This window comes from Salarias fasciatus, chromosome 13, assembly GCF_902148845.1.
Source record: "Salarias fasciatus chromosome 13, fSalaFa1.1, whole genome shotgun sequence".
Taxonomy (NCBI): domain Eukaryota; kingdom Metazoa; phylum Chordata; class Actinopteri; order Blenniiformes; family Blenniidae; genus Salarias; species Salarias fasciatus.
In genome coordinates this window covers 10,542,419-10,565,347 of record NC_043757.1, presented here as the reverse complement: position 1 = coordinate 10,565,347, position 22,929 = coordinate 10,542,419, and the positions used below count along the sequence as shown (strand labels likewise).

The window sequence follows — 22,929 nt, the reverse complement described above, 5'->3', positions numbered from 1 at the left end:
TGAAGGCCTTCTGAGGGTAGACTCCAGTGGCAGCCAGTACAGAAAATAAAGCAGTGGTTCTAATATTGATCCCTGTGGGACGCCATACGAAAGAGAATTTCAGAATATTTCTGAACCAACAAGGCTAACGCACATGATTCTGTTTGTGAGACAGGACCTAAACCATGTATGTGTGTGAATGTCAATATGCACCGGGTGCTGCCACTAAAATGTAGTCCTTTCTCTCCATTATCTATTCACTTCTTTATAAACCTTATAAGTTATTGAGTATCTTATACCTTGGAAAAGTTTGAACTGTTAATCTCAACTCAGATGTTTTTCTAATGTGCATAGGGTTGATTGTAGCGTTGCTGCCACACAATGTTTTCATCTCTATACTTTTCAGTAGTTATGCTGAATCTAATAAATGCTCTTGAAAGAAAGGGGTCAATCAAGACAGTAAGGGGCAAAAAATGAGCTACGATAAACTACAAACATGCAGACAGCAGCAGAAGGCTCCTCACAAAGTATACAACCTTATTTAGTGGCAGAAATAAATGAAAACTGCGTTGGCCTTTCAGTGATAACTATACTCAGTAGTGGCCTTACTTTAATGTGGAAAAATTACCGTCCACATTATATTTAACCTGAATGAGTGAAGGTGACATCTTTTCTTCCACAGGTGCTGGTAAACGTCTTAGATGTAAATGACGTGACTCCCACGTTCCCTAGAGCCTATGAGGGACCCTTTGAGGTGACGGAGGGCCAGCCAGGACCTCGGGTCTGGACCCTCAGAGCCAGTGATGAGGACTCTGGCCTCAATGGCAAAGTGGAGTACAGCATAACCGGCGGCGATCACCAGAGTTAGTTTCAGAGTCATTTCCTGGTGGATTCACAGAATGATTCCTACTGTATGTGTCTCTGAGTTTCTTTGTGGAATTCTGTCAGATGAGTTCATGGTGTCTCCGGTGGAGGGAGAGCTTCGGGTGAGGAAGGACGTGGAGTTGGACAGGGAGACCACAGCATTCTATAACATCACCGTCACCGCTCGTGACCTGGGAACGCCATCTCGCAACAGCTCGGTGCGCTATGTTACACCAACACCTCCACACGCGCGCAAACGTACACTTTCGTCATATCCTCTTGAATAATCAGGATCTTACTAGCTTCACTTCTGTATTGCAATTTCACTTGCATTCTCGTCACATGTTTTATTTTCAATAGTTAGAGAAGTTGTTGTAGGTGACAAGAATCACACCAAAGCAGTGCCTCTGTCACAAACTACACGTTTCCACGAAGTCCATTATAAATCTAAATCTAAAAGGTTTTAAGAGCTTCCAGTTTACTCTCAGCCCAAAGTGCAGTGAGCGTATCCTACTCTCTAGTGGATCTTTGCTTTACAGATAAATGTCCTCAGCAACTGTTCACAAATTATCATCATCATTCATGTTTATGGATCCAACATACGACATCTCAGTTATTTCTGCTCTCCGAAGAATATCCAGAACTTGGCTCAGTTGTTTATCTTCTCTGAGTAAATTCTTCTTTTCAGTGCTTGTTTAGATTAGCAGGCCAGATTAATGACTTGGAATATCACAACGGGGATTTTATCAACAGACAAAAGCTGTAAATTGATCTTTCTGATCTATCAAAAGCAATATCAACTTGTCATGCCAGTTGTTTCCTCTTCGGTTGAGTAGGACTTTTATCATGACACTGATCCTTGCTCTCTTTAGGTGGTGGTGGGGGTCCAAGTCCTCGACATCAACGATAATGACCCAGTTCTGCTAAATCTGCCTTTCAACACGAGTGTGAGTGAAGGCGCCTCCATACACACCTCTGTGGCCAGAGTCAGAGCACGGGACGCTGACAGCGGACGCAATGCCCTGCTTACTTACAACATCACTGCAGGCAACCAGGGGGGAGCCTTCTACATCAACGACACGGTGAGAAAAGGAACCGTGCGGTTTAAGCAGGAACCAGACAATTCAAGTTAGTGATGTGGTAAAGCCGGAGCAGTATGTTGGGAAAAACTGTCAACTCCCAGATTTGATCACATATTTGAATGTGAGTTCAGGACAAATGTGAACAGAATTCACATTGTATATTCTCTCCTTGATATATTCAGCATTTTCAAACAAGTTTGTAGTCCTTAATATATGATGGTACACCCGGAAAAAGTACAGCAATCCTAAAAACAAAAGGTTTACAGATGTACTTTTTCCTCCCCTGACTCAGACAGGTGTGGTGCAGGTGAACCGGCCGCTGGATAGGGAGCGAGTGGCAGAGTACAGACTTACGATCACCGTCAAAGACAACCCTGAGAACCCCCGCATCGCTCGCAGGGTAACTCTTCTCTCTGCGTGTTGAAATGTTCGCTCCACGTTACAGAAGGCCTCTCATATGACACTGCCAACAGGACAAGACAGGAACTGTGAAGTATGGGAGAGTAAAATAGACAAAAAACACATCATCTTACAAACTTTGACATCTGATCTGTATAAAGTCAGAAACGTTTCATGATTTCAAGAAAGCTGTAGTCCACTTTCCTAAATGCAGGTATCTGTTTATTTGACTGATAAATTGCCTATCTACTGTCTGAGCACAATTTTCTTTTCGGGCTCAGTTTTTTGGGGCACTGTGGCTTTCTGGTAAAGATCACAAACATCCCACTAAGCTATAAAGTAGAGCAACAGATCTGCTTTGAGACTGCAGCTGTAACTCCCTCCTACCAAAAAAAAAAAAAAAAAAAAACTGTGACCAGTTCTCAGATTACAGATGTGGTGAAGGTGAGAAATCCACTGCTTCACAAGCTGTGAGCGAATGGAAAAAACCTAATGAGATATCTTTAACAGTTTGCATATTAAATGATCAGTTGACGACCCTCTCTGCTTCCAAACCATCAGGATTCGGACACCTTGATCATCACTATTTTGGATGAGAATGACAACAGGCCCGTATTCACCAGGACCAGCTACAGGGCTGAAATCACTGAGAACTCAGCAGCAGGTAGCATCTGCACTATGTGTGTGGTGTTTTTTTTTTCTCTCTCTCTTTTGAATGTGTGGCATCCTCCTTTACTTGCAGCAAAGTGCAGCACAGAACTGAAACAGTCTGCAAAAAGCTGTCTCCTCCACTTCCTGACTCTGTTTGCACACAGATCTTAATGTATGATTTTTTTGCCCACTTTGTAATGTGATTTTTCTTTCTATCTTGAGTTCATTTTAGCTCTATGAAATACATTTCTGAACTTCTTGAGAGTGAAAGTAAGCAGAGATCTGTCAGCAACATTTTACGAGAGCTTTTTGACATATTATAGGAGTAAAATCTCTCAAGTTTGCTTTTACCAAGACGATTGTGTACAAGAGTCAAACCAGCTGGGATAATTATAGTTCTTGTGACTTGCCATTGTTCTAATTAACTATCAAACAAATATCCGTCACTTGCTACGTCTGTGTGTTCTGTAGGTAGCACAGTAAATGTGTTGAATGGCCCAGTTCTGGCTGAGGATAGAGACATTGGGCCTAATGCTGTGGTGAAATACCGACTTCTGGGAGCGAGGGTGGACCTCTTTTCTGTGGACAAAGATACAGGTAACATTATTAGCAAGCCACAAAGGGAATCCACATTTTTACGGTGAATTACCAAGGCGAATATCTTTGTATCTGCCTGCAGGTGTTATATTTGTGCGTCAGGGAGCGAAGTTGGATCGGGAGGCTTTTCAGGAGCCACGTGTTGAGCTGTTTCTCATTGGGGAGGATATAGGAGGGTTAAACAACAGCGTGCCCCTCACTGTCACCATACTGGATCAAAATGACAACCCTCCTGTCTTCAGTCCCTCAAGCTTTAGCGTGCGACTTCCTGAGAACAGCCCCACAGGTGTGTTTATTTGCACTTTAGGAACATGCAACACTCATGAGGTTTAAGCTGCCACTATGTCAGAGTTTACCGGGAAGTACATGAACGTGTGTGCACGTCAGTGTGTTTCCACTCTGTTTACACAGCTGTACGTTCCAGGTGTGGTGGTGACTCAGCTGTCTGCCACCGATGCCGACTCCGGCTCCAACGGCTGGCTGACCTATCGCTTGGAAAGCGGCGCTCAGGACCGCTTCGTGGTGGATCCGCTGTCTGGCGCCGTCCTAGTGGGCAACGCTACTCTGGACAGAGAAGATCGCGGGTCCTACCGTCTCGTTGTCATGGCGACCGATCGTGGCACGCCCCCCATGTCGGGCACGGCCACGCTGACAGTGATCCTGGACGATGTCAACGACTCACGGCCACGCTTTAAAGAGCTGGTGACCATGATCAGCGTTAATGAGTCCACGCCGCCTGGCGTTGTCGTAGCCACGCTGACCGCTGAGGACCCCGACCTGCATCCCCGGCTGCTTTATTATATTATTTCAGTGGAAGCAAAGGATGATGGGAACAACCCAGTGGTTGGCCTGCAAGAGTCCTTTGGCATTGATTTACACACTGGTGAGGCGTGTTGTAATCTAATCAAAAGGTTTTCCTTTGATTGTTCTCAGTGGGCATTTGAAGGGAATTAAGTCAGTGTTGCATTTTGGGAAATAATTGCTTATATTTTGTTGGATTTTCAGGTGCGGTATTTGTTCGCAACCCAATCAACAGAGAGTTGGTAGCAACATTTGAGATCACTGTCTCTGTCCATGACAATGCCAGCGAGTTCTTTGACACTTCAGTCAGCTTTCCCAATGGTAAGGCTCATTTTCTAACCTTCAAGCTATTTACACTTTATAAAAGTGAACTACACACAAAAGCATCAACAACTACGTTGCAGTAGGTCTTTTTCTTTAAGAAATTGACCCATTCACTGGTGGGTTTCTTACCTTTTTAGAACCATTTGGTTATAAGAGGTTATTTTGATTTTTTTTTCTCAACATAAATGGACGTGGTAGATAGGCTCTTATGCTGCAGGGTAACATGTCAAACATGTTACCAAGAAACATGCTGGAACTTATTGACCACATTTGTCTATGGCACTGTCCCTCCTCTCAGTAAGTTAAAACTGAATGTATTAAAATTATCTGGACAATCACACAATGTGAAAAAAGAAATCATGAGTATTAAATGTTCACACATTCCATATGATTGTCCCTGATCCTGCCAGCCTTTTATTTTGTTTACCTGTGTATAATCCTCTGCCTGACAGCAAAACTAACCATCAACGTGTTGGATGTAAATGACAATGCTCCTCGTTTCCGGCCGTTCGGAGTGTCCAACTTCACCGAGAAGATTTTAGAAGGGGCTCAGCCGGGCACCACGCTGCTGTCTGTGTCAGCTGTGGACCCTGACAAAGGTCCAAATGGTCAGGTCATCTACCAGCTGCTTCACCTACCTCGAGGGGGATACGTCCGACTGGAAGACCCCTCCACTGGTAAGACCCAAGTGTGGTGGGGCGGTGGAACCACTGTTGTCCAGGACATCTAGAAGATCAGAGTTTTGGTTTAAAAACTAGCCAAATCTGCCATATTTGCAGTGGATCTCCAAGTGGTATTTCATGTTCTTTATTTACTCTGTCCAGGTGAGGACAGCGGTGTGGTTAGAGCCGATCACAACTCACTGTCAGGGAAAGGCGTAGTGCACCGGAGAGAAGGCTAACACAGGGCCGCCAATAAACCTGAACACACGTTTGGATTCTTGTAGAGAACTTAGAAAAAAAACCACAGCATGCACAAGCCCTAAGTTTGGGAAACTTCCCGCGGTGTGCCAAGAATGTTAACCACTGCATAAACTGTTGATGATGGTGAACAAACTGGGACAAACTCTAACTGTAATTGTTTCCCAAATGTCGCAGGAAAGATTGTAGCCAACCAGACGGTGGATTTTGAGCAAGTGCAGTGGCTGAATTTCACCATTCGGGCGAAGGACCACGGCACTCCTCCCAGGATCGCCGAGCTGCCAGTTTATCTGCGCATCGTGGACGTCAACGACAATAACCCTGTCTTTGTACAGCCTTCTTATCAGGTTCTTAACATAACAGTAAAAATGATAACATAATGCAGTTTATCTAAACATTACATTTTAAATGTCACAGTCAAAGTACATAATGTCACTAACGAGACACAGCAGTTGCTAAGCTGACTGAAAGCATGAAACAGTATTAAGTGGGAGAGGCTGACTCATGTATGTTTCTTCTTTCTTTGTCCTTGAACCTCGTGGGGCTTTCCCTGCGCTTGCAGGAGCCTGTGTTTGAAAATGTGAATCTGGGCACTACCATCGTTCGCGTGAGTGCTACAGATGCTGACTCAGGCCTCTTTGCAGTCATTGAGTACAACCTGGTAGACGGAGAGGGGAAATTTGGAATCATACCAAGCACTGTAAGTTAACACACATTTGACTGGTGAATGCTCTCAGCTTGTTTGTTATTTTAATAATTTCTGCAGTTCAGTTCCATTAACTAGTTGATTTCAGGTTATTTAAATTAACTTTATTATGCCTTTGCTGGAGATTACACCAGAACAGTTCAACCAAATATGGTCATGACCTTTTGAACTATACTGTTTACAAAAAAAACCCTAGAAATGTCCCTTTTGCTGAACTCAGACAAAAGATAAACATTTATTGACTGGTGATAGGAGGGATGCTGAGTTTTCGCCCCTGACAGTTGAGGGCTTCATCCTGCCTGGAAATGCAAAATTAAACAAAGCATTTGAACGTCCTTAAAGACAATCTACATGTTTGACCTCAACGCTCCATTTTCTGTCATAAACACGGAGTCAAATAAATATCTCGATACACCCACCACTCCCAGTGCGCACTTCCTTCCTAATTATTCCCTCTCCTCTGTTTCAGGGAGAGATCTACATCCTCTCCCCTCTGGACAGGGAGACAAAGGACCATTACACTTTAACTGCTGTCGCCCGTGACAACCCCGGGGGCAAATCCAACAACAGGCGAGAGAACTCTGTGCAGGTAGATTACATGACCTCCTCAGTTAAGGATTTGAATATTTTGATTATAAAAACACTAATGAATTTTTCTTGAATTATGTGCAAAGAAAAAACCAAGAACGCAGTCAACAGATCATTTTAGGTCACTTTGGGTTCATGACTACACTGTTGTATGCAGTTCAAGCCACTGAAATCTATATGTGGTGTTGATGTTTGGTAAAAAAATGCTTTGATGTTGCTCTAAGCCGCTATTTGTTCTATGCCAGGAGTGTCAGACATGAGGCCTGTGAGCCAAAACCAGCCAGAAAATTGCTGAAATTGAACCCGATGTGGCTCTGAACTAACATGTGTTTGACACCGCTGCTCTATACCGAGTATCTCTATAGTATGATCTTTTCTCACATCAGGTCCTGGTGACGGTTCTCGATGTGAACGATTATCGGCCGCGCTTTACGGAGCGAGCGTACAACACCAGCGTGTTTGAGAACGAGCCCAGTGGCACATCGATTATAACCGTGGAAGCTACCGACCTGGATGAAGGAGAAAATGGGGCTGTACTTTACAGTTTGCTGGGAGCCCACTCAGGTTTGAATCAGCTGTTACATAATATACTAATTAAAACCTAAAACGGTCACTGAAATGAAAAGCCGGAGGAGTTGCTCTCTGAATGAGCAATTATTTGGCTAATTACAGTATTATTCAATATTTGCTTAATTTTTAAATAACAGCCTTGTAATTATATGTAACTGCATGATAATTTGTGAAAATGAGGCTTCTGAGCATGTTTGGAGCCCGTAATGGTTCAGCCGTCATTCCTAAACTGAATGCTGATCTTTCCCTGTGGCTTTTCAGACGCGTTCTCTCTGGATCCCAACACGGGAATGGTGCGTTCTCGCCGCCTGCTCCAGTCCTCCGAGCGCTTTAACCTGACCGTCGTGGCTACGGACCAGGGCCGTCCTCCCCTGTGGGGCACGGCTGACCTGATCATCATGGTCATAGACGTCAACGATAATAGGCCCGTGTTTGTCAGGCCGGCCAATGGAACCATCATTCATATTGCAGAGGTACCACTACCGTGCACATCGGTGTGTTTCGAAGATGCACACATGAAGGGATGCTTAATGATTAATAAACCAATAGTAAAAGTCATCTATCTTACAGTTTGACAAATAATTCTGTGAGCAACAAGGGAAAGTGGGTTTCTTTCTTTTTTTCTTTTTTTTTTTTTTTTGCCCAGCATGCTTCACAGTCTGCTCTCTGTGCAGGAGCAGCCTCCGGGTCTGCCCGTGTACGAGGTGCACGCCACGGACTCCGATGAGGGCGTCAACGGGGAAGTCCGATACGGCTTCTTGCAAACGGGAGCAGGCAACAGAGACTGGGAAAACTTCCACATCGACCCCATGTCTGGAGTCATAATCACGACTGTGAAGCTGGACCGGGAGAAGCAGGCCCTCCATAGCGTGAGTCAACACGGGGTGTGTGTGCAGTTTGTGGGAATGGGTGTGTAGGCGTGTGTTTATGTAAACCCTGTGCAAATGGCTCTCTCAGCTTATCATTGTGGCCCGTGACATGGGCCAGCCGGTGCCTTATGAGACCACACAGCCTCTGCAGGTGGCGCTCTTGGACATCGACGACAACGAGCCCGTCTTCCTCAAACCGCCAGTGAGTTCAAGGCTCTCGAGAGACGCATCAGTGTGACCTGCTGGATATAAGTACTGCCATTAAAGCCTTTGCATGTGACGCCTGTGTTTGTGTGCACCTCAGCGTGGCAGCTTGCCTTACCAAAAGCTGACAGTGCCTGAGCACTCCCCTCCTGGGACGGTGGTGGGGAACATAACCAGAGCGGTGGATGCGGATGAGGGCTCCAATGCCATCGTCTACTATTTTATTGCAGGTGATGCTGTTTTGGATGAAAAATGTAAAGGAAAGGCTTTTCTACATTAAACTGTTAATGTTGATCCACCCAAAGGCTTTATGTTTCAAAAGGAGAAAATCATGAGTGCTTGTAATTTATTGGGTATTCATTGTGCTTTCCACATGAAAGCTCCCACACTGCTAAAGTCCAGTGACAATAATAGAAGACATTTGTATGGATCCATCCATCTTTCTTTCAATTTTTTAAAGCTGAATCCTCTTGAATTTTTGGGTGACATGAATACAAATCTTTTCCATCTCTTCCTGCAGGAGGAAACAGCGAAGGAAACTTTGGCTTGAGTCTCGACGGAGAGCTGAAGCTGCACAAGGATCTGGACCGGGAGGAGACCCCGGTCTACTCCATCATCATCAAGGCCTCCAGCAACAGGAGCTGGACTCCACCCAGAGGCCCACGGTCAGTGCGGGCCCGAGCCATGGACCCTGCTCGTGACCCCAGCCTGCTGGAAGTGCGCATTATCCTGGAGGACATCAACGACCAGAAGCCTCGCTTTGTGAAGGCAGAGTACACCGCAGGTAAGACGTCCACACATTCATTCATTCATGCAGCCGTGTGGTGGGAAATACAAAAACAGCATCGTCTTTCTTTTGCATTTCTGTTTCAGGAGTTGCAGCAAACGCCAAAGTGGGTTCAGAGCTGATTAAGGTGTTGGCTGTAGACAACGACATTGGGAACAACAGCTTGGTCCAGTATCATATTGTTACAATCCGCTACTTCCAATCACAAAGCAACGGCAGTGAGGATGTTGGCAGCATCTTCACCATCGGTGAGTTTCTCTCAGTACAGTTTGGGGAAATCTTAATTACTTTGTCAGAAAATTTTTAATTTTATAAAATGTTTGAAATCATATTTAGCAAAATGTGCACAGTGCTGATACAAAAAAAAAAGTCTCAAAAGGAGTAAAATCAACCTCATTTGTGGAAAACATCCAACCAAGCAAAGTGCATAAGTACATATCGATGTATACATTACAGTTAGGATGAGGAGATTTGCCTCGGACTCCAAGCAACTTCACTCTTTACTTTAATATGGACACACATAAACGTTCAATGGATCTTACTTTTATCGCTTCTCCACTGCTTCAGCAGTCCCCAAAGTACATCACACTGTTAATCACATCCGCCCATTCACACACACACACACACGCACACACACATATCAAAGGATGTGGCTGCCCTGCAAGGCTCTCAGTCCATCCATTGAGAGCAATTTGAGGTTCAGTGTCTTGCTCAAGGACACGTCGACATATGGATGAGGGAGATGGGGAATCGAATCTGTAACCTTGCAAAAGAAAGATGACCCGCTCTGCCAGCTGAGCCACTGCCGCCATACAAAGAGCAAGTATGAGTTGTAAGAGCATAAAAGAAACAAATAAATCAAAAAGGCAATCAGCTGAGGTTCAAATGCATTCATGATTTCATTTTGCAGCACAACCTTTAACCACTGAAAATGAACTGAAACAAGCAGATCCCACACACACTGGTCAACACTCTGTCATCTACGTGACGATGAGCGTAGTTCATGTAGAATATGAGATGAATTGAAGAAAATATTTTTTCTGCCACACACACACACGCAAATACTACAAATAGTAAAGGTCTTTCAGGACAATCAGCTTTCTTTATACTCTGAATCATATTCACTGACTTAAAAAAAAACTCCCAAAGTGTGCAGTCATACTGAAACCATGTATATCAAAATATTGAAGATGACCCACGTAATATAATATAATAATATAATATATAGTATAATAGAAAGCAGTGGTTTTCCATGCCCCCCCCCCCCCAAAAAAAAATGTATTTACACATGTGGGACGATTGTTTTGTCAACTTGAGAGGAGCATAAGTTCTCTGGTGACCCCCAAGAGGGTCCAGGACCCCAGTTTGGGGAGCCCCGGCCGTATCAAACGTCCTCTTCCCACATTGGTGTAGAGTGTAACTTTAAGTGACACTATTTAGTTTTCATATGATTAAACAACCTGCGATGGGCTCCATAGCAAAGATATAAGTTATATTTTGATACAAGCAGAGTATCTCTCATTGTGGTGATGTATTTCTTGATTTTGTAGCATCTTTGGGTGTATTAAGGGCAGAAAAAAAATGTGAAATAAAAAACTGAAGTGATTTTACCAAAACTGCCTTGAGTCACAGCTACTGTGAGTTGCTTCCTTGTATACGGTTCTCCTTTTTATGTTGTACAAACTTCCAGTTCCTCCAGCAGAGGTTCTTCCGCGAATCTTCTCAATTCTTTTCCAAAAGGTTTTAGTGGGACTTACACGTGTCCAGTGAAATGGCAGACCTGTACAACATGATGCATCACATTTGCAGAGCCCAATAAAGTCCGTATCCTGTCCTGCCATTCGCACAGGTCTGACAGATGGGATCATCCGCACCTATGACCTCTTCACCGCTTACAATCCGGGCTACTTTCAGCTGGAGATTCTGGCGTGCGATTCTGTTGGACACAGCACAACCACCAACGTGAACATCTACATCCTCCGCGACGACCAGAGGGTCAAAATAGTCTTCAATGAGATACCTGATCTGGTTCGAGAAAACCAGGAAGAATTTGTCAGCCTGCTGTCCAACATCACCGGAGCGATCGTCAATTTGGATGACATCCAGGTCTGACTCTTTGATACTAATGCTTTTATTCTACATTTGCCTGAAGCGTGTTAGTGACTGATCACCATGATGAAAGTTACTGAAGTTGCTGTGAGTTTGTTCCTTCTCTGTGATTCATGAAAACAGTGGTGGAGCTGCCATCTGTCTTCATCACCGAACACCAATCAAGCGGTTTTAGACTTTAGTGATTTATTTATTTATTTTTTTGTCTTCACTCTTGGAAAAAGCATGAAAATTACCATAAAGCTTCATCCTGTGTGCCTGTGATTTATTTGCAGCCCCGGATAAACGTTACCTTTATAAGAGCTGTGTGCCGCTTGCAGCGTGTTCTGTGGTTTATCTCAGCTGTTTTATTGCTGTTTCTTCTTGCCATAATTAGTTCATGAATTAGTTTGAAAAGAGGCGCAATGAAGAGATAACCTCTGCTGCGCTGAAAATACTGTCCCATGTTAATATCAACAGATGAATCCCTTTGGCATAAGGATATTTAGTTGACTTGTGCACATTGTTCCTCTTGATCTGGCCATTATTTTGGCTGTTAGTGCATCTTCTCCAATTCTTGAGGACAAAGTCTCTCACTTCACAAAAATTGGAGTTTGAAGTTTAATCTTCCTAAGAGATGCCTCTTAAATCCTTTGCAGAGTAAACCTTTCCAGTTTGTTGGGGTTCAATGTGTTCATTAAATTCAACTCTGATTAAATAATTCAAATACTGATATTAATAAATTTTAGTTTTCCTGAGTGACATTATATAATGCTTGACTACATTATATAATTTTAATTAATGTGCTTTGCTTTCCTGTAATGACTAAAGATGCTTGTGTATATATTAAATCTAATGTGCCGTGACTAATCCTGGACATGTTCAAGACTGCCAGCCCCCAAACATTTTTAATATGGAAAATAGTTTCTATCGGAACTGAAGTTAATCAAAAGATTCAACCCAAAATGAAAAAAAATAAATAAATAAATCTGCACTATTTCTGAATGTGTTACCTCTTTGTCTCCCACTGTCCAGTTCCACGTGGACAAGAAGGGCAGGGTGAACTACGGCCAGACGGACATGCTCATCCACGTGGTCAACAATCAGACCAACACCATCCTCGACGTGGAAAGGTGTAGTATTGCTTCTATCAGCGCAGTGGCACTCTAACACGCCGCGCTCTGCTGTGATTTGAGGCCGATGTGCCGTGTTTGGCAGAGTCATCCGGATGATCGACGAGAACAAGGAGCAGCTGAGGAGCCTGTTCAGGACGCACAGCGTCGTGGACGTCCAGCCTGCCATGGGGGACAAACTGCCGGACGACATCTCCACGCTGCAGGTCAGCAACGCAGCGGCCCGCTGATGAAAAGATTGCTGCAGATGTTACTTCTTTTGGTTCTTTTTAAGCTTCTATTTTTTTTTTTTTCCGTCTCTTTCACAGCTGGTCATCATCATTCTGGCTGTGCTGCTTTGCTTAGCAGGATTTCTGTTTGTCACAATGAACTGGCATTATCGCAGAGTGTAAGAATCCCCCTCATGCAGACTCTTAATAGACAGCCGCATAGTTGAAAATATTTGTTCCACCTTGTTTGGAACTGTCAGTCTGAGCAACAAAATGACGTCTTCATATTACTGTGACAATTTTCTCATTTGTTGCAGACACCAAAGGAAACTGAAAGCAATTGTTGCAGGATCAACAGGTGAAAAACATCCGTCTCTGATGGCCACATACAGTCCCATTTGTTTTGTCTGGTTGGTTGGTTTGTTTTTTTTCTCTAAAAGATGTATTTTCTTCCACACAGGGAACCAGGGTTTAATGGATATCTTGGACATGCCAAACACTAACAAGTACTCCTTTGAAGGGTGAGATGCCAGCTTCATTTCCACACCTACAGGAAATGCACACTCAATTTTGTTTCTGTAATGGTTCTGTGTGCGTAATTTATTCCTTATTTTCAGTAATATTTCCTATTATTCTGAAGATAAGGGACAGGTTCTGTCAATGTTGAACAAATCGATGGTTAATCTAGACAGAAGGCAGGGTTGGCCTTTTGGAAAACATTTATCTCCGTTCAAGCCATTATGGCGAAGTTACTCAGAAATAAGAAAACAGCCAACAGAATATTTTCATTAAACCACAGACTGATATGTTTTCTTGTGTGGATGGAATATCCTCTACATGTACTACGAAGCCTAGTTTTACTGTCAAAATAGTCCAAGATCCTCTAGTAATGACTGTAATTCCCCACTGGGTGTTATTGATCTGGTCAAGTGCCATTTGATTAACTTGCTTCTGTACTTATTCCTATGTATCAAATCACTTTTTAAAAAAATTTAAACAGCCTGGAAAAAAAGATAATTAATTCATCAAAACCAAATAACCATAAGATAATTATTACTCGTTCCATTGGCAATTTATTATTTCTTCAACAAGTAAGTCAGTGAATTTTTTTTTTTTTTTGAAACATCAAAAGAAAGTGCTGTTCAGATTGCTGATCTGAAACATTTTCATAAAATAAGTGGAAAAGCAGTTCAGTATGCGAACCAAAGTAATACTGTTTGTGTGACTCATTGTGCTCTTTTTTTTTTTGTTTTGTTTTGGGGTTTTTTTAACCCAATGCACACGGCACTGTTGTCCTCTGCAGGGCCAATCCCGTGTGGCTGGACCCTTTCTGTCGTAACCTGGAGCTGGCTGCACAGGCGGACCACGAGGACGACCTGCCTGAGAACCTGAGCGAGATCACCGACTTGTGGAACAGCCCCGCACGCACACACGTCAGTACCAGCGTTAACAGTAATACAATACTCGGGCGGACTCATACACACATCATACCCCGCTTCAGGCTTTAACACTCACAGATGAAAGACGTGTGCATCGTTGTGTTTTCTTTCTGAGTCAGACCAGCAGAACCTCGGGCTCATGCATGTTCTCCTCGCAGGGCACGTTTGGTCGAGAACCACAAGCGAAGCCTGAGGATGATCGCTATTTGCGTGCAGCTATTCAGGAGTACGACAACATTGCTAAACTGGGCCAGATCATGAGGGAGGGGCCTATCAAGGTGAGACCACCCACACAAGTACAATGTCACGCTTCCTTGGTTTTGGATTTATTACGTTCTCCTCGAGATACACTGGAGGACAGATGTAAAGCTTCCTCCACCTTGGAATACAAGCCGTTGTTCAGTTAAAGGGTTGCAGGTTCTGACGTACGACCACCGTGACAGCAGGGAGGGGGGGTTTAAGGGGGTATGCTCCTGTACACTCTGTTTGATCCCCTTGCCTGCCGTCCTGTCAGGGTTCCCTGCTGAAGGTGGTTTTGGACGACTACCTGAGGCTGAAAACGCTCTTTGCAGCGCGACTCGTCACCGTGTCCACCAGCCAGGCAGATCACTCATCAGTCACCGAGGTGGGCTCGGGGGAAAGGACGCTCTCTGCTGCTGCGTCTGTCTGCCACCGCTGAAGACTGATCTGGCATCTCCTTGATTTCGCTTTCCGACAGCCTTTCTGCTGCTCTCACTACTTCTGCCTTCTCTGCACCTTCAGCCAGACTTTGGGTCAAAGGCAGCTTTCATTCTTCTTGACAGTTTTGTTGAGCTCAGATGGAGAGACCATGAAGAGGAGTCGTGTCCGTTTTATATATATTCACAGATTTAGAGAGACCATGATCCTCAGTCAGTTGTGCTTCACTTTCTGCTGCTGGTGCAGAGGAGACTCCGGAGAAGCTGCATATGAAACTAAAAGAAGGGGGGGCGGCGTCAAGAAAATCAACAAAGGATTCATATAAGCCGCAGAATTAAGCCTTAAGTGGAAGATGAGGCATCAGGCATTTTTCATTGTTTTACTGCAAGAGAAAAAAGGAATTTAATGTGAAAATACTCACATTTGGTGCTGATCGGGAGGTAAATGAGAAGGTAAATTAGTCCATGGACACAAAACAAACACTTGTAAAATGTATTTTTAATTTTACTGGGGCTTTGGAGCAATCAGCAAAGTTTTCATTTTTCTGAACTTTTCTGAATGTTCTCAGTGTCGTTTCCTTTATCTTACCAAACAAGATGCTTCTAAAAATAGCCACGCTCTAATTAAAGCAGGCCTGCTGTGCAGTCTGTTATTCTCCACTGATCTTCGATCTTTCTACATTTCCAACTTCTTGTCCTTTTCTAATTTGCTTCTGATTTCTCTCCTGAAAATATGGCTCGCTAATATCTTGCCATGTTTTATTGTATTTTCTTCTTAACCTCGTCATCGCGTGGAAAATCACCAACTTCTCTCGTCTCTTCTTCTAACAGCTCATCCAGAGCGACATGGACGAGGACGAGGAGGAGCACCTGGGCATGGGCGGAGGACGCGGCACCCTGCGCTTCAAGCACAAGCTCCCCGTGGAGCTGAAGGGTCCGGAAGGCGTGCACGTGGTGCACGGCAGCACGGGCACCCTCCTGACCTCCGACCTCAACAGCCTGCCCGAGGACGACCAGCGGGCCCTGGCGCGTTCCCTGGAGGCTCTGAACACAGACGGGGGGCTGTACTCTGAACGCAACGCCCGCACGGAGTCGGCCAAGTCCACGCCGATGCACCGCCACAAGGACGGGGACGCCCTGTCGGAGAGCCCCCTGGAGATCACCGAGTTATGACTAGCCGAGGCCTCGCTGGTCTGAGCACAGCCACGGCTCGTGTGTGTCCTTGTGCCTCCACGCCGCCACCCCTCACGAGGCCGGGGAGAACTGGAGGAAGAGTGTGTGTAGTCTAGGGAGCATCATCAGACAGACAGCCACGAGCGAGGCGTCCCGCCAAGGGGGGGACTCGCTCACATCCGGGCTGGTTCAAGAGGATTCCTCATCGAAGATGGTTCCATGTCAGCCGCTTCAAGACCGAAGTTTATTCAAATGATCTGGAGAAAGTTCCGGCTGTCATCAGAGCACCAAGCAGCGGGTGTCATCCACTTTCATCCAGAGAGCCGAGTGGAAGAGCGGGCCGAAGCCTCCCTGTGGGAGACGCTTGTTGACCACCACCTTCAAATCGTGCCTCATCCTCACCGACCCTTTTGAAGTCATGCCTGGACTGCAGACACTCACACAAACACAACTACACACACTCAAAAAAGCGAAGCTACACACACTCAGACCAGCGGATGGCCACAAATGGAACGTGATGATAGTCTTTTTTTTTTTCTTTCTTTCTTTCTTTCTGCAAAGTGATGCAATCAGTGTTGAATGAGTGTGAACAGAAGACTTTCGTTTATCACAAGTTTGATATGTTTCGTTGAGAAATGATTAATTAAATATAAACGCAGACGAAAGAACGGATTTCCCAGCACTACTTCAGAGTGAAGTTTCTCTCTGAAAGAAGACACTGCTTTCTGCAACAGTGAATATTCACATGCTGGGCGTTGTCAGTCACCAGTGAGGATCATCTCTGACTACCGACACGACTTCTCTATGCTGAGAGACGATGGCGGAAAAACAGTGAACGGTGCCTGGAACGAGGGGGGGAAATAAAGTTGTCTTTTACGAGAAATTTCATATTAAAGGCAGTGAAATAAAACTTTGCCTAAGACTTATGAAGGAAAAAAATATATATAAATGAATTTTTTTATAAACATATATGTAAAGATGGCATCGTGCCCACAGACTTTACACTGCCACCCGAGGGAGTAAAAGTCATGCTCAAAATGAGCAACATTTGCTTTAGTTATTTTTATTTTTTTGGAAAATATGATGGAATTTAAAGATATTTTTGAAGAAAAAAACAATGCTGGCTTACCAAAACAGGTAGGAAATCATTTTGGATGTTTGAAGTATGTGTATATTGTGCTTTGGTGACATGTTGTTCTGTTTTCCTTTATATGGCAGCCAACACCATTTCCCACGAGTGGTGTGACTTAAAAAGATTTATCTTTTTTTACATTCCCATTTTGTAATTTTTTTATTTCTGTTTTTTGTCACCAGCCCTGAGATCTGTGTTGAGAAATGTTTGTGGGATGATCTGTGATAATAAAAGAAATATGCAACAGCCTTGGACTTTCACTCTTGGTGGAATGTTGGGCTCAAGTGAGCAGAATCTGGGACGAGTAACGAGCTCAGAACACTAAACATTTATCTCCCTGTGATTGTGGTCCACACGTACAATTCAGCTTGAATCCAGCTGCACAACACTGCCACCTAGTGGCTACTCAGTCAAATCAAATTCAAATCAAAAACAGTTTGACCACTTCATCCTTTTATTGTGATACCAGGGTTCATAGAAAAGCTTTTATCAATCTGAGTTGCCAAAAGAAACTTTAGAGACCGGGCAGATGGTGACTCAGGAGTCTTCTTTCAGTGCCGCCTCACCGAGCTGTGGCGCTCCCTGATGTCGAGGAGGTGCCAGTGACGGTCATTTTCTTCAAGGTCCGATTCAGCTGTAGGGAAAAACAGACATGTTTCCAAATGAGATTTTGCATGGTGTTTCAGACAGCTTTTTTATTTTTATACTGAATAAGACATCCCACACAAAAATACTCTCATGTCATGTCTGTGAAGACTGACTCAACATCCATTTTTGCAACATGCCCTAATAAAACCTGTCTGGAGTTTTAAAACATGTTGAACTCCTTATAAAAACGACATACTTTATAAACATTACTGAACAATTTTCTTTATATTCACACATGCCTACAGTTCTAAGTGATGACACTTATTACTGATTGAGACATGTAATAGCAGGAGAAAAATAGAGACTAATTGTACTGATATGAAACAACCTACTCTTAAATAGACAACTCGTCACATAAATTTGCTTATTTTTCCTACAAACACAAAATACATAAGTAGGTACAGAGTTAGCAGTTCTCTCGCAAGTAAGTATTTTCAAAAGAGAAAATCAAATGACTGTTGCCGGACAGTCTCCCCACATCGTTAAAAGCTTTTCGTGGAGAGTTTGCTGTGAGCTTAACTTCACTGCATTAAATCAAGCTCAGTGATTGCAGTGCAAACACACTTCAGTCACATTTATCACTTCAAACTGCAAGAACAGCATTCCCCTGAATGATTTTTATGTGATGAAACATAAAGGGGAAAAAAACTATATTGAAGAATCCACACAAAATGTTTTGCACTTTCCAATCTTTACCAAAGACTACTCACCTCTTCAAACTTGTGGATCTGTCTGATGAAAAAGTCTCCGTAACGACGAGCGACTTTTGTGTCTGCGATGTGGATCATGTCCTGGAGGAGGAAGAGAGTTTCTTCAAATACATTTACAGCCGATATGACAGGGTAACAGGCATCACTCTGGATCAACGGTGTTTCACCTTGTCGATGTAGAAGTCGACCTCCGAGGCAGACTGGAACTCCCCGTCCAGCGCCGAGATGCCGCTGGTCCACACCAGGTTCTTCATCTTGTGCTTGAAGACCAGCAGCTGAATGCGAAACTCCTGTTCGGTCATGTCCAGGAACCCGGCCAGCTTAGCCACTGGCATTGTGGTGTACAGCTTCAAGAAGCTGCAGGGACAGTGTGCGTGTGTGTGTGAGCACATATCTAAAGCCACTCGAGAACTGCAGAAGGTGATTTGACAAACAGCTGCCAGCAGGAGGACTTCATGCATTTCCTCCACTGAAGCAGAAACAATGTCTGCAGGATATCTTTCCCGGTGAATTTTACCTCCGGATGGTGGACAGCTGGGCCTGCTGCTGCACCTCTTCAGCAAAGACCTTCAGCTGCTGCTGGAAAGGCTCCTTGTGGTAGTTGGGGTGAACGTTGTCATAGTTTGGCACCACAGGCGAGAGGAACTTTGGGCAGGCGAAGCTGAACAGCTCCTCAAACACCTGCAGATCTCTAAGACGGCAAAAGAAACATCAGATAATCAAAATGTTGATGCATCCATACAGGTTAGGCCATTCATTTCAGGAAGTCAAAGCCAGACAGAAACATCTCATCGTTACAGAATTTCAACAGTAAACTTCATAAAAGAAATAACCTGATGCACAAAACATCACCGCGCACCATCAATTAGCACAGTGGAAAACCAGTCGAGAGGAAACTACATGACAAAGGAACATCGACGCTCACCCTTTCTGCATACGCAGCATCTTGTCTCCGTACTTCTCCCTCAGCTGGGTGTGAATACTCTCATCGATGCGCATCGGGTACATGGTGAGAGCGATCGCCAGCAGGCCGTGCATCTGCTCGTTTTGTTTGTTAATCTATAAAGAAACGCGATTTCAGTTTTGGAACAGCTGCTTCTGTCTTAGAGATTATGAACATAATCCAAACATCGAGGTGTGATATTTTGGGAAAATCTGCAAAACTGAAAGGTGAACAAAGGAGCTCTCCGACTGACCATCTCGTATTTGTACGTCGACCTCTGGAACATGTTCCTTGTCCTCTGGATGTAGAGCAGGATGTTAGCGAAGACTCGAATGGCGTCCTGGTAGCGCCTCATCATCAGGTAGGCAAAGCCCACGTAGTAATACGTGGTGATCTGGCACTCGGGCACACGAGAGTACATGCTCTGAAAAGCAGGAAGGGAAATAAAGAGCACAGCACACGTTTAGAGACATGATTACAAGTGGCAGGAGAGTGCATCAGTTAGAGTTAATCAACTGGTCTCCACCTTTTTGTTGAGCTCAATGTTCTCCAGGACTTTGATGGCCTGGTAATAGTCACCGAGTAGAGAGTGAAGCCTCAGGAGGCCGACCAAACTGAAGTAACCCAACATCTTGTAGAGGGAGTGACGGCCGTATTCTCCGGCGACGCTCTCTGGGTCTCCTGCGTCACATCCGACAAATAACATGAGAACAACTGTGTAATATGCAGGCGTGGCATCTTCTGTTTTTTTTTTTTTGTTTGTTTGTTTTTAACCATCCATATCTGCGAAACATGTTGGAAATGTTGCCATTTACCTCCACTGGTGTAGACCTCCAGCTGACGGTTGATGTTGCTCTTATCCACCAAAGAGTGGAGGACATTGAGGACGCTGTGGACGTTCCAGATCTTCGGGTTGTTTCTCAAGAACTCGATTTCCTCCTCTGACTTCTTGGCGGTCTTGCAGCGGTACTGGCTGAAGGACTGGAACTACAGAGGGAAGAGTACAGATCCCACATTTTTATTCGCAGCTTCTGGCACAAACAATAAAACAATCCACCAGTATTGTGAAAAATATAGCACACATAAAATCAAAACAGAAGAATTTCAGCTACAAGAATATATAAGCAATTTCTAAGATCGACTGCAGTCTGTAACACAGGAGCGATAATTGAGAACACTCAATATACACTCACTGATATATAGTTACATATCGTCATGTTTCCATTCACATTAGACAATCTACTTATTGATAATACATTTTATAGAAAACATACGGTACCTGGTAGATGAATTCATCAATGATGTCCCACAGCCACTGGTTCGGCAGCTCCAAAGGAGCAGGGCCGTCAGCGTCTGTTTTCAGTCACAGACAGTATCAGATGACAGGTCATACATGAGAGGACTTTTTTTCCCCCCAATACAACTACAAGTGGGAAAAGTTTCTAAGAAATGCAACTGGGACTTACTGAGAATGTAGTTGAAGAGGTTGCAGTAGTTGTAATATGACTCAAACCTCTGATCCAAAGTTGGTCCACCCTGTTTATAAGCAAACACATTATTAATGACAATAAAGTCTGTATGTTTTGATAGCACAGTCAAGATTGAAGTATAGAAGACCTGATATGACAATGTTACTCACGCTGACTTTGGCATAGATGTGTCTGTAATACAGTTCCTTGTAAAGGATAAGGAACACAGCATCTGTTAAGAAATAAATGTACACGGTTTGTGATTGAAAATCAAACAACAACTAGTAATTAATAACAGTACGGCATGAATAAATCTGTCCAATATCAAAAACTTGATTTTCCATGGCGGATGATGGCACTAACCATTGCCAACAAGTGACGCAATGCCTTCAGCCTCTGGCCAGGGAGAGGTCTTGAAGAAACGGTCAGTAAGCTTGTTCCAGCTAAAAAAAAAAAGGAAATTAAAGATAAGACACTCAGTGCACACTCACCCTCAGCTCAGTCATCTAACAATATCACAGGAAGAGTTCCATACACAGACAGCAAAAGGTTACCTGTTCTCGTAGACATCCTGGATCTCGTAGATCTTCTGCTCGATGCTCTCGCTAGACACCCGGTTTGACTGCAGCTCGTAGACCTTCTGGTCGATCAGATCAGAGATGGTTTTGTGAAAATACTGCAGGAAGTTCTTGATGACCTCTGGGATGACATGGTATGTCTGCTGCTCATACTGCCTCTCATAGGCAAGGTCTGCCTTAGGGTCACCTGTAAAAACAATGACAATCTGTAACACTGTAGCTTTAATTCTCCTCTGAAACATACTTCACATGTGTACAACTATCAGTCTTTCCATTCAAAACATTCACTAAATAGTAGATTTACTACAGACATTGAGATTAAAGTTGAATTCAATAGATAATCAGACATTCTGTGAACAGAAACAGCTGTTAGTTTTTCTGTGTGATAGATAGATACTGACCGGTGTGCAGATCGTAGTCGTTTGGATAGGCGTACGGATCGTACTGAGAAGAAACACAAAGATGAATTAGTTTAACATCTGTTGGAAAGACAGCAGTTGATCTACTTTTGCTTGTAGGAGAATTTATCTTTCAAAAGCATTTGAATCGAGATACTACCACAAAGGCTTCAGTGTCTTGTTTGTAATCTCTTGAAAAACTGGAAAACATCGGCCACCACGAATGCTAGGCTAGCTCGTTACAGGCATTTAGCTTCTTAGCTAACAAGCTAACCGGGTGCCGCTATCATATCTAAAATCGGTTTTGTAAAGACAAAGTTCACAAAGCTAGAATTGAAATGTGTACGTACTTCCTCTTCCTCGTGGTAAGACATGATGTTAGCTGCTAGTCCGAGCTCGTCAAATATTAAATTGAGAAAGAGAAAATTGTGCCGGGCTAGCCCGCGAAGCTAAACCACGCAGGTCTGGCCAGAGGGACGCAGGGAGAGGAAGAGCGACGTCATGACGTCACGTTGTAGAACGCAGCAGGCTTGTTGAAGCATTGTGGGAAATGTAGTGTTTATGACAAATTAATCTCGTCAATCTTTTAAATGTTCAAATTTTATGGTCTGTTTTATTTTCTAGTCTTCTCATAAATAATGACATTTTATCAATTAATTTAATGTACACATAAATAAATATTTTTTATGTTAGTTTTGGCCACATATTAAAGACATGTCCAAATACCCACAAGAATACTATATAAAGTATACTTCTTTGAATTTTAATTTTGTGTAAACATCATTTTGAAATAGCGAAAGTTTCATATGCTCGCAAAGCCCCGTCCTTGCCACCAACACCACCTCACCTATAATTGGTTTTCTCAGAGTAAGTCCTCCCAGGTGAATGAATGATGCTCTTCGGTGAAAGTGCACTATTGTTGTGCGCTACTATGACCTGAAATATAAATTATTACAAAGAAAATATTATGCATTATTAGGGAGGCTAAATC

The 22,929-nt window shown here is 43.7% G+C and overlaps 2 protein-coding genes across 3 annotated transcripts in view; one reads left to right on the top strand and one right to left on the bottom strand.

Moving 5' to 3' along the window:
* cdh23 (cadherin-related 23) overlaps positions 1 to 17,424 on the top strand; it is a 202,490-nt gene extending 185,066 nt beyond the window's left edge. The window contains exons 40-69 of the mRNA XM_030105917.1: positions 662 to 842; positions 928 to 1,061; positions 1,716 to 1,925; positions 2,218 to 2,325; positions 2,886 to 2,988; positions 3,447 to 3,572; positions 3,655 to 3,858; positions 3,997 to 4,455; positions 4,578 to 4,694; positions 5,150 to 5,374; positions 5,795 to 5,964; positions 6,180 to 6,317; positions 6,793 to 6,912; positions 7,298 to 7,475; positions 7,743 to 7,954; positions 8,156 to 8,350; positions 8,439 to 8,552; positions 8,655 to 8,784; positions 9,075 to 9,338; positions 9,428 to 9,589; positions 11,191 to 11,447; positions 12,465 to 12,562; positions 12,648 to 12,768; positions 12,871 to 12,950; positions 13,089 to 13,129; positions 13,232 to 13,292; positions 14,075 to 14,204; positions 14,369 to 14,488; positions 14,725 to 14,835; positions 15,719 to 17,424. Coding sequence (XP_029961777.1) covers positions 662 to 842; positions 928 to 1,061; positions 1,716 to 1,925; positions 2,218 to 2,325; positions 2,886 to 2,988; positions 3,447 to 3,572; positions 3,655 to 3,858; positions 3,997 to 4,455; positions 4,578 to 4,694; positions 5,150 to 5,374; positions 5,795 to 5,964; positions 6,180 to 6,317; positions 6,793 to 6,912; positions 7,298 to 7,475; positions 7,743 to 7,954; positions 8,156 to 8,350; positions 8,439 to 8,552; positions 8,655 to 8,784; positions 9,075 to 9,338; positions 9,428 to 9,589; positions 11,191 to 11,447; positions 12,465 to 12,562; positions 12,648 to 12,768; positions 12,871 to 12,950; positions 13,089 to 13,129; positions 13,232 to 13,292; positions 14,075 to 14,204; positions 14,369 to 14,488; positions 14,725 to 14,835; positions 15,719 to 16,060 — 4,911 coding nt within the window. The 3' untranslated portion in view covers positions 16,061 to 17,424. The remainder of the gene's footprint in view (positions 1 to 661; positions 843 to 927; positions 1,062 to 1,715; positions 1,926 to 2,217; positions 2,326 to 2,885; positions 2,989 to 3,446; positions 3,573 to 3,654; positions 3,859 to 3,996; positions 4,456 to 4,577; positions 4,695 to 5,149; positions 5,375 to 5,794; positions 5,965 to 6,179; positions 6,318 to 6,792; positions 6,913 to 7,297; positions 7,476 to 7,742; positions 7,955 to 8,155; positions 8,351 to 8,438; positions 8,553 to 8,654; positions 8,785 to 9,074; positions 9,339 to 9,427; positions 9,590 to 11,190; positions 11,448 to 12,464; positions 12,563 to 12,647; positions 12,769 to 12,870; positions 12,951 to 13,088; positions 13,130 to 13,231; positions 13,293 to 14,074; positions 14,205 to 14,368; positions 14,489 to 14,724; positions 14,836 to 15,718) is intronic.
* A 204-nt stretch (positions 17,425 to 17,628) lies between these two features.
* On the bottom strand, positions 17,629 to 22,439 carry eif3s6ip (eukaryotic translation initiation factor 3, subunit 6 interacting protein). 2 transcript variants are annotated; one of them, XM_030105919.1, is made up of 15 exons: positions 22,289 to 22,439; positions 21,942 to 21,984; positions 21,517 to 21,727; positions 21,326 to 21,405; positions 21,133 to 21,194; positions 20,960 to 21,029; positions 20,773 to 20,846; positions 20,309 to 20,480; positions 20,020 to 20,174; positions 19,747 to 19,917; positions 19,476 to 19,609; positions 19,068 to 19,241; positions 18,718 to 18,907; positions 18,551 to 18,631; positions 17,629 to 17,826 (listed from the first exon to the last, which is right to left on the bottom strand). In XM_030105919.1, the coding sequence occupies exons 1-15, from the start codon at positions 22,310 to 22,312 to the stop codon at positions 17,755 to 17,757; spliced, it is 1,713 nt and encodes a 570-aa protein (XP_029961779.1). In that variant the 5' UTR covers positions 22,313 to 22,439; the 3' UTR covers positions 17,629 to 17,754. The 2 variants fall into 2 exon arrangements, with proteins under 2 accessions (XP_029961779.1, XP_029961778.1); XM_030105918.1 differs by having other exon boundaries at positions 22,277 to 22,433.
* Between the last annotated feature and the right edge of the window lie 490 nt (positions 22,440 to 22,929).

Coding starts and splice junctions, on each gene's coding strand:
- eif3s6ip (XM_030105918.1), bottom strand. CDS start 22,312: ATGTCTTACCACGAGGAAGAGGAAGTACGTACACAT. Junction 21,406..21,516: donor CAGGATGTCTACGAGAACAG/GTAACCTTTTGC, acceptor TTTTTTTTTTAG/CTGGAACAAGCTTACTGACC. Junction 20,847..20,959: donor CCTCTTCAACTACATTCTCA/GTAAGTCCCAGT, acceptor GACTGAAAACAG/ACGCTGACGGCCCTGCTCCT.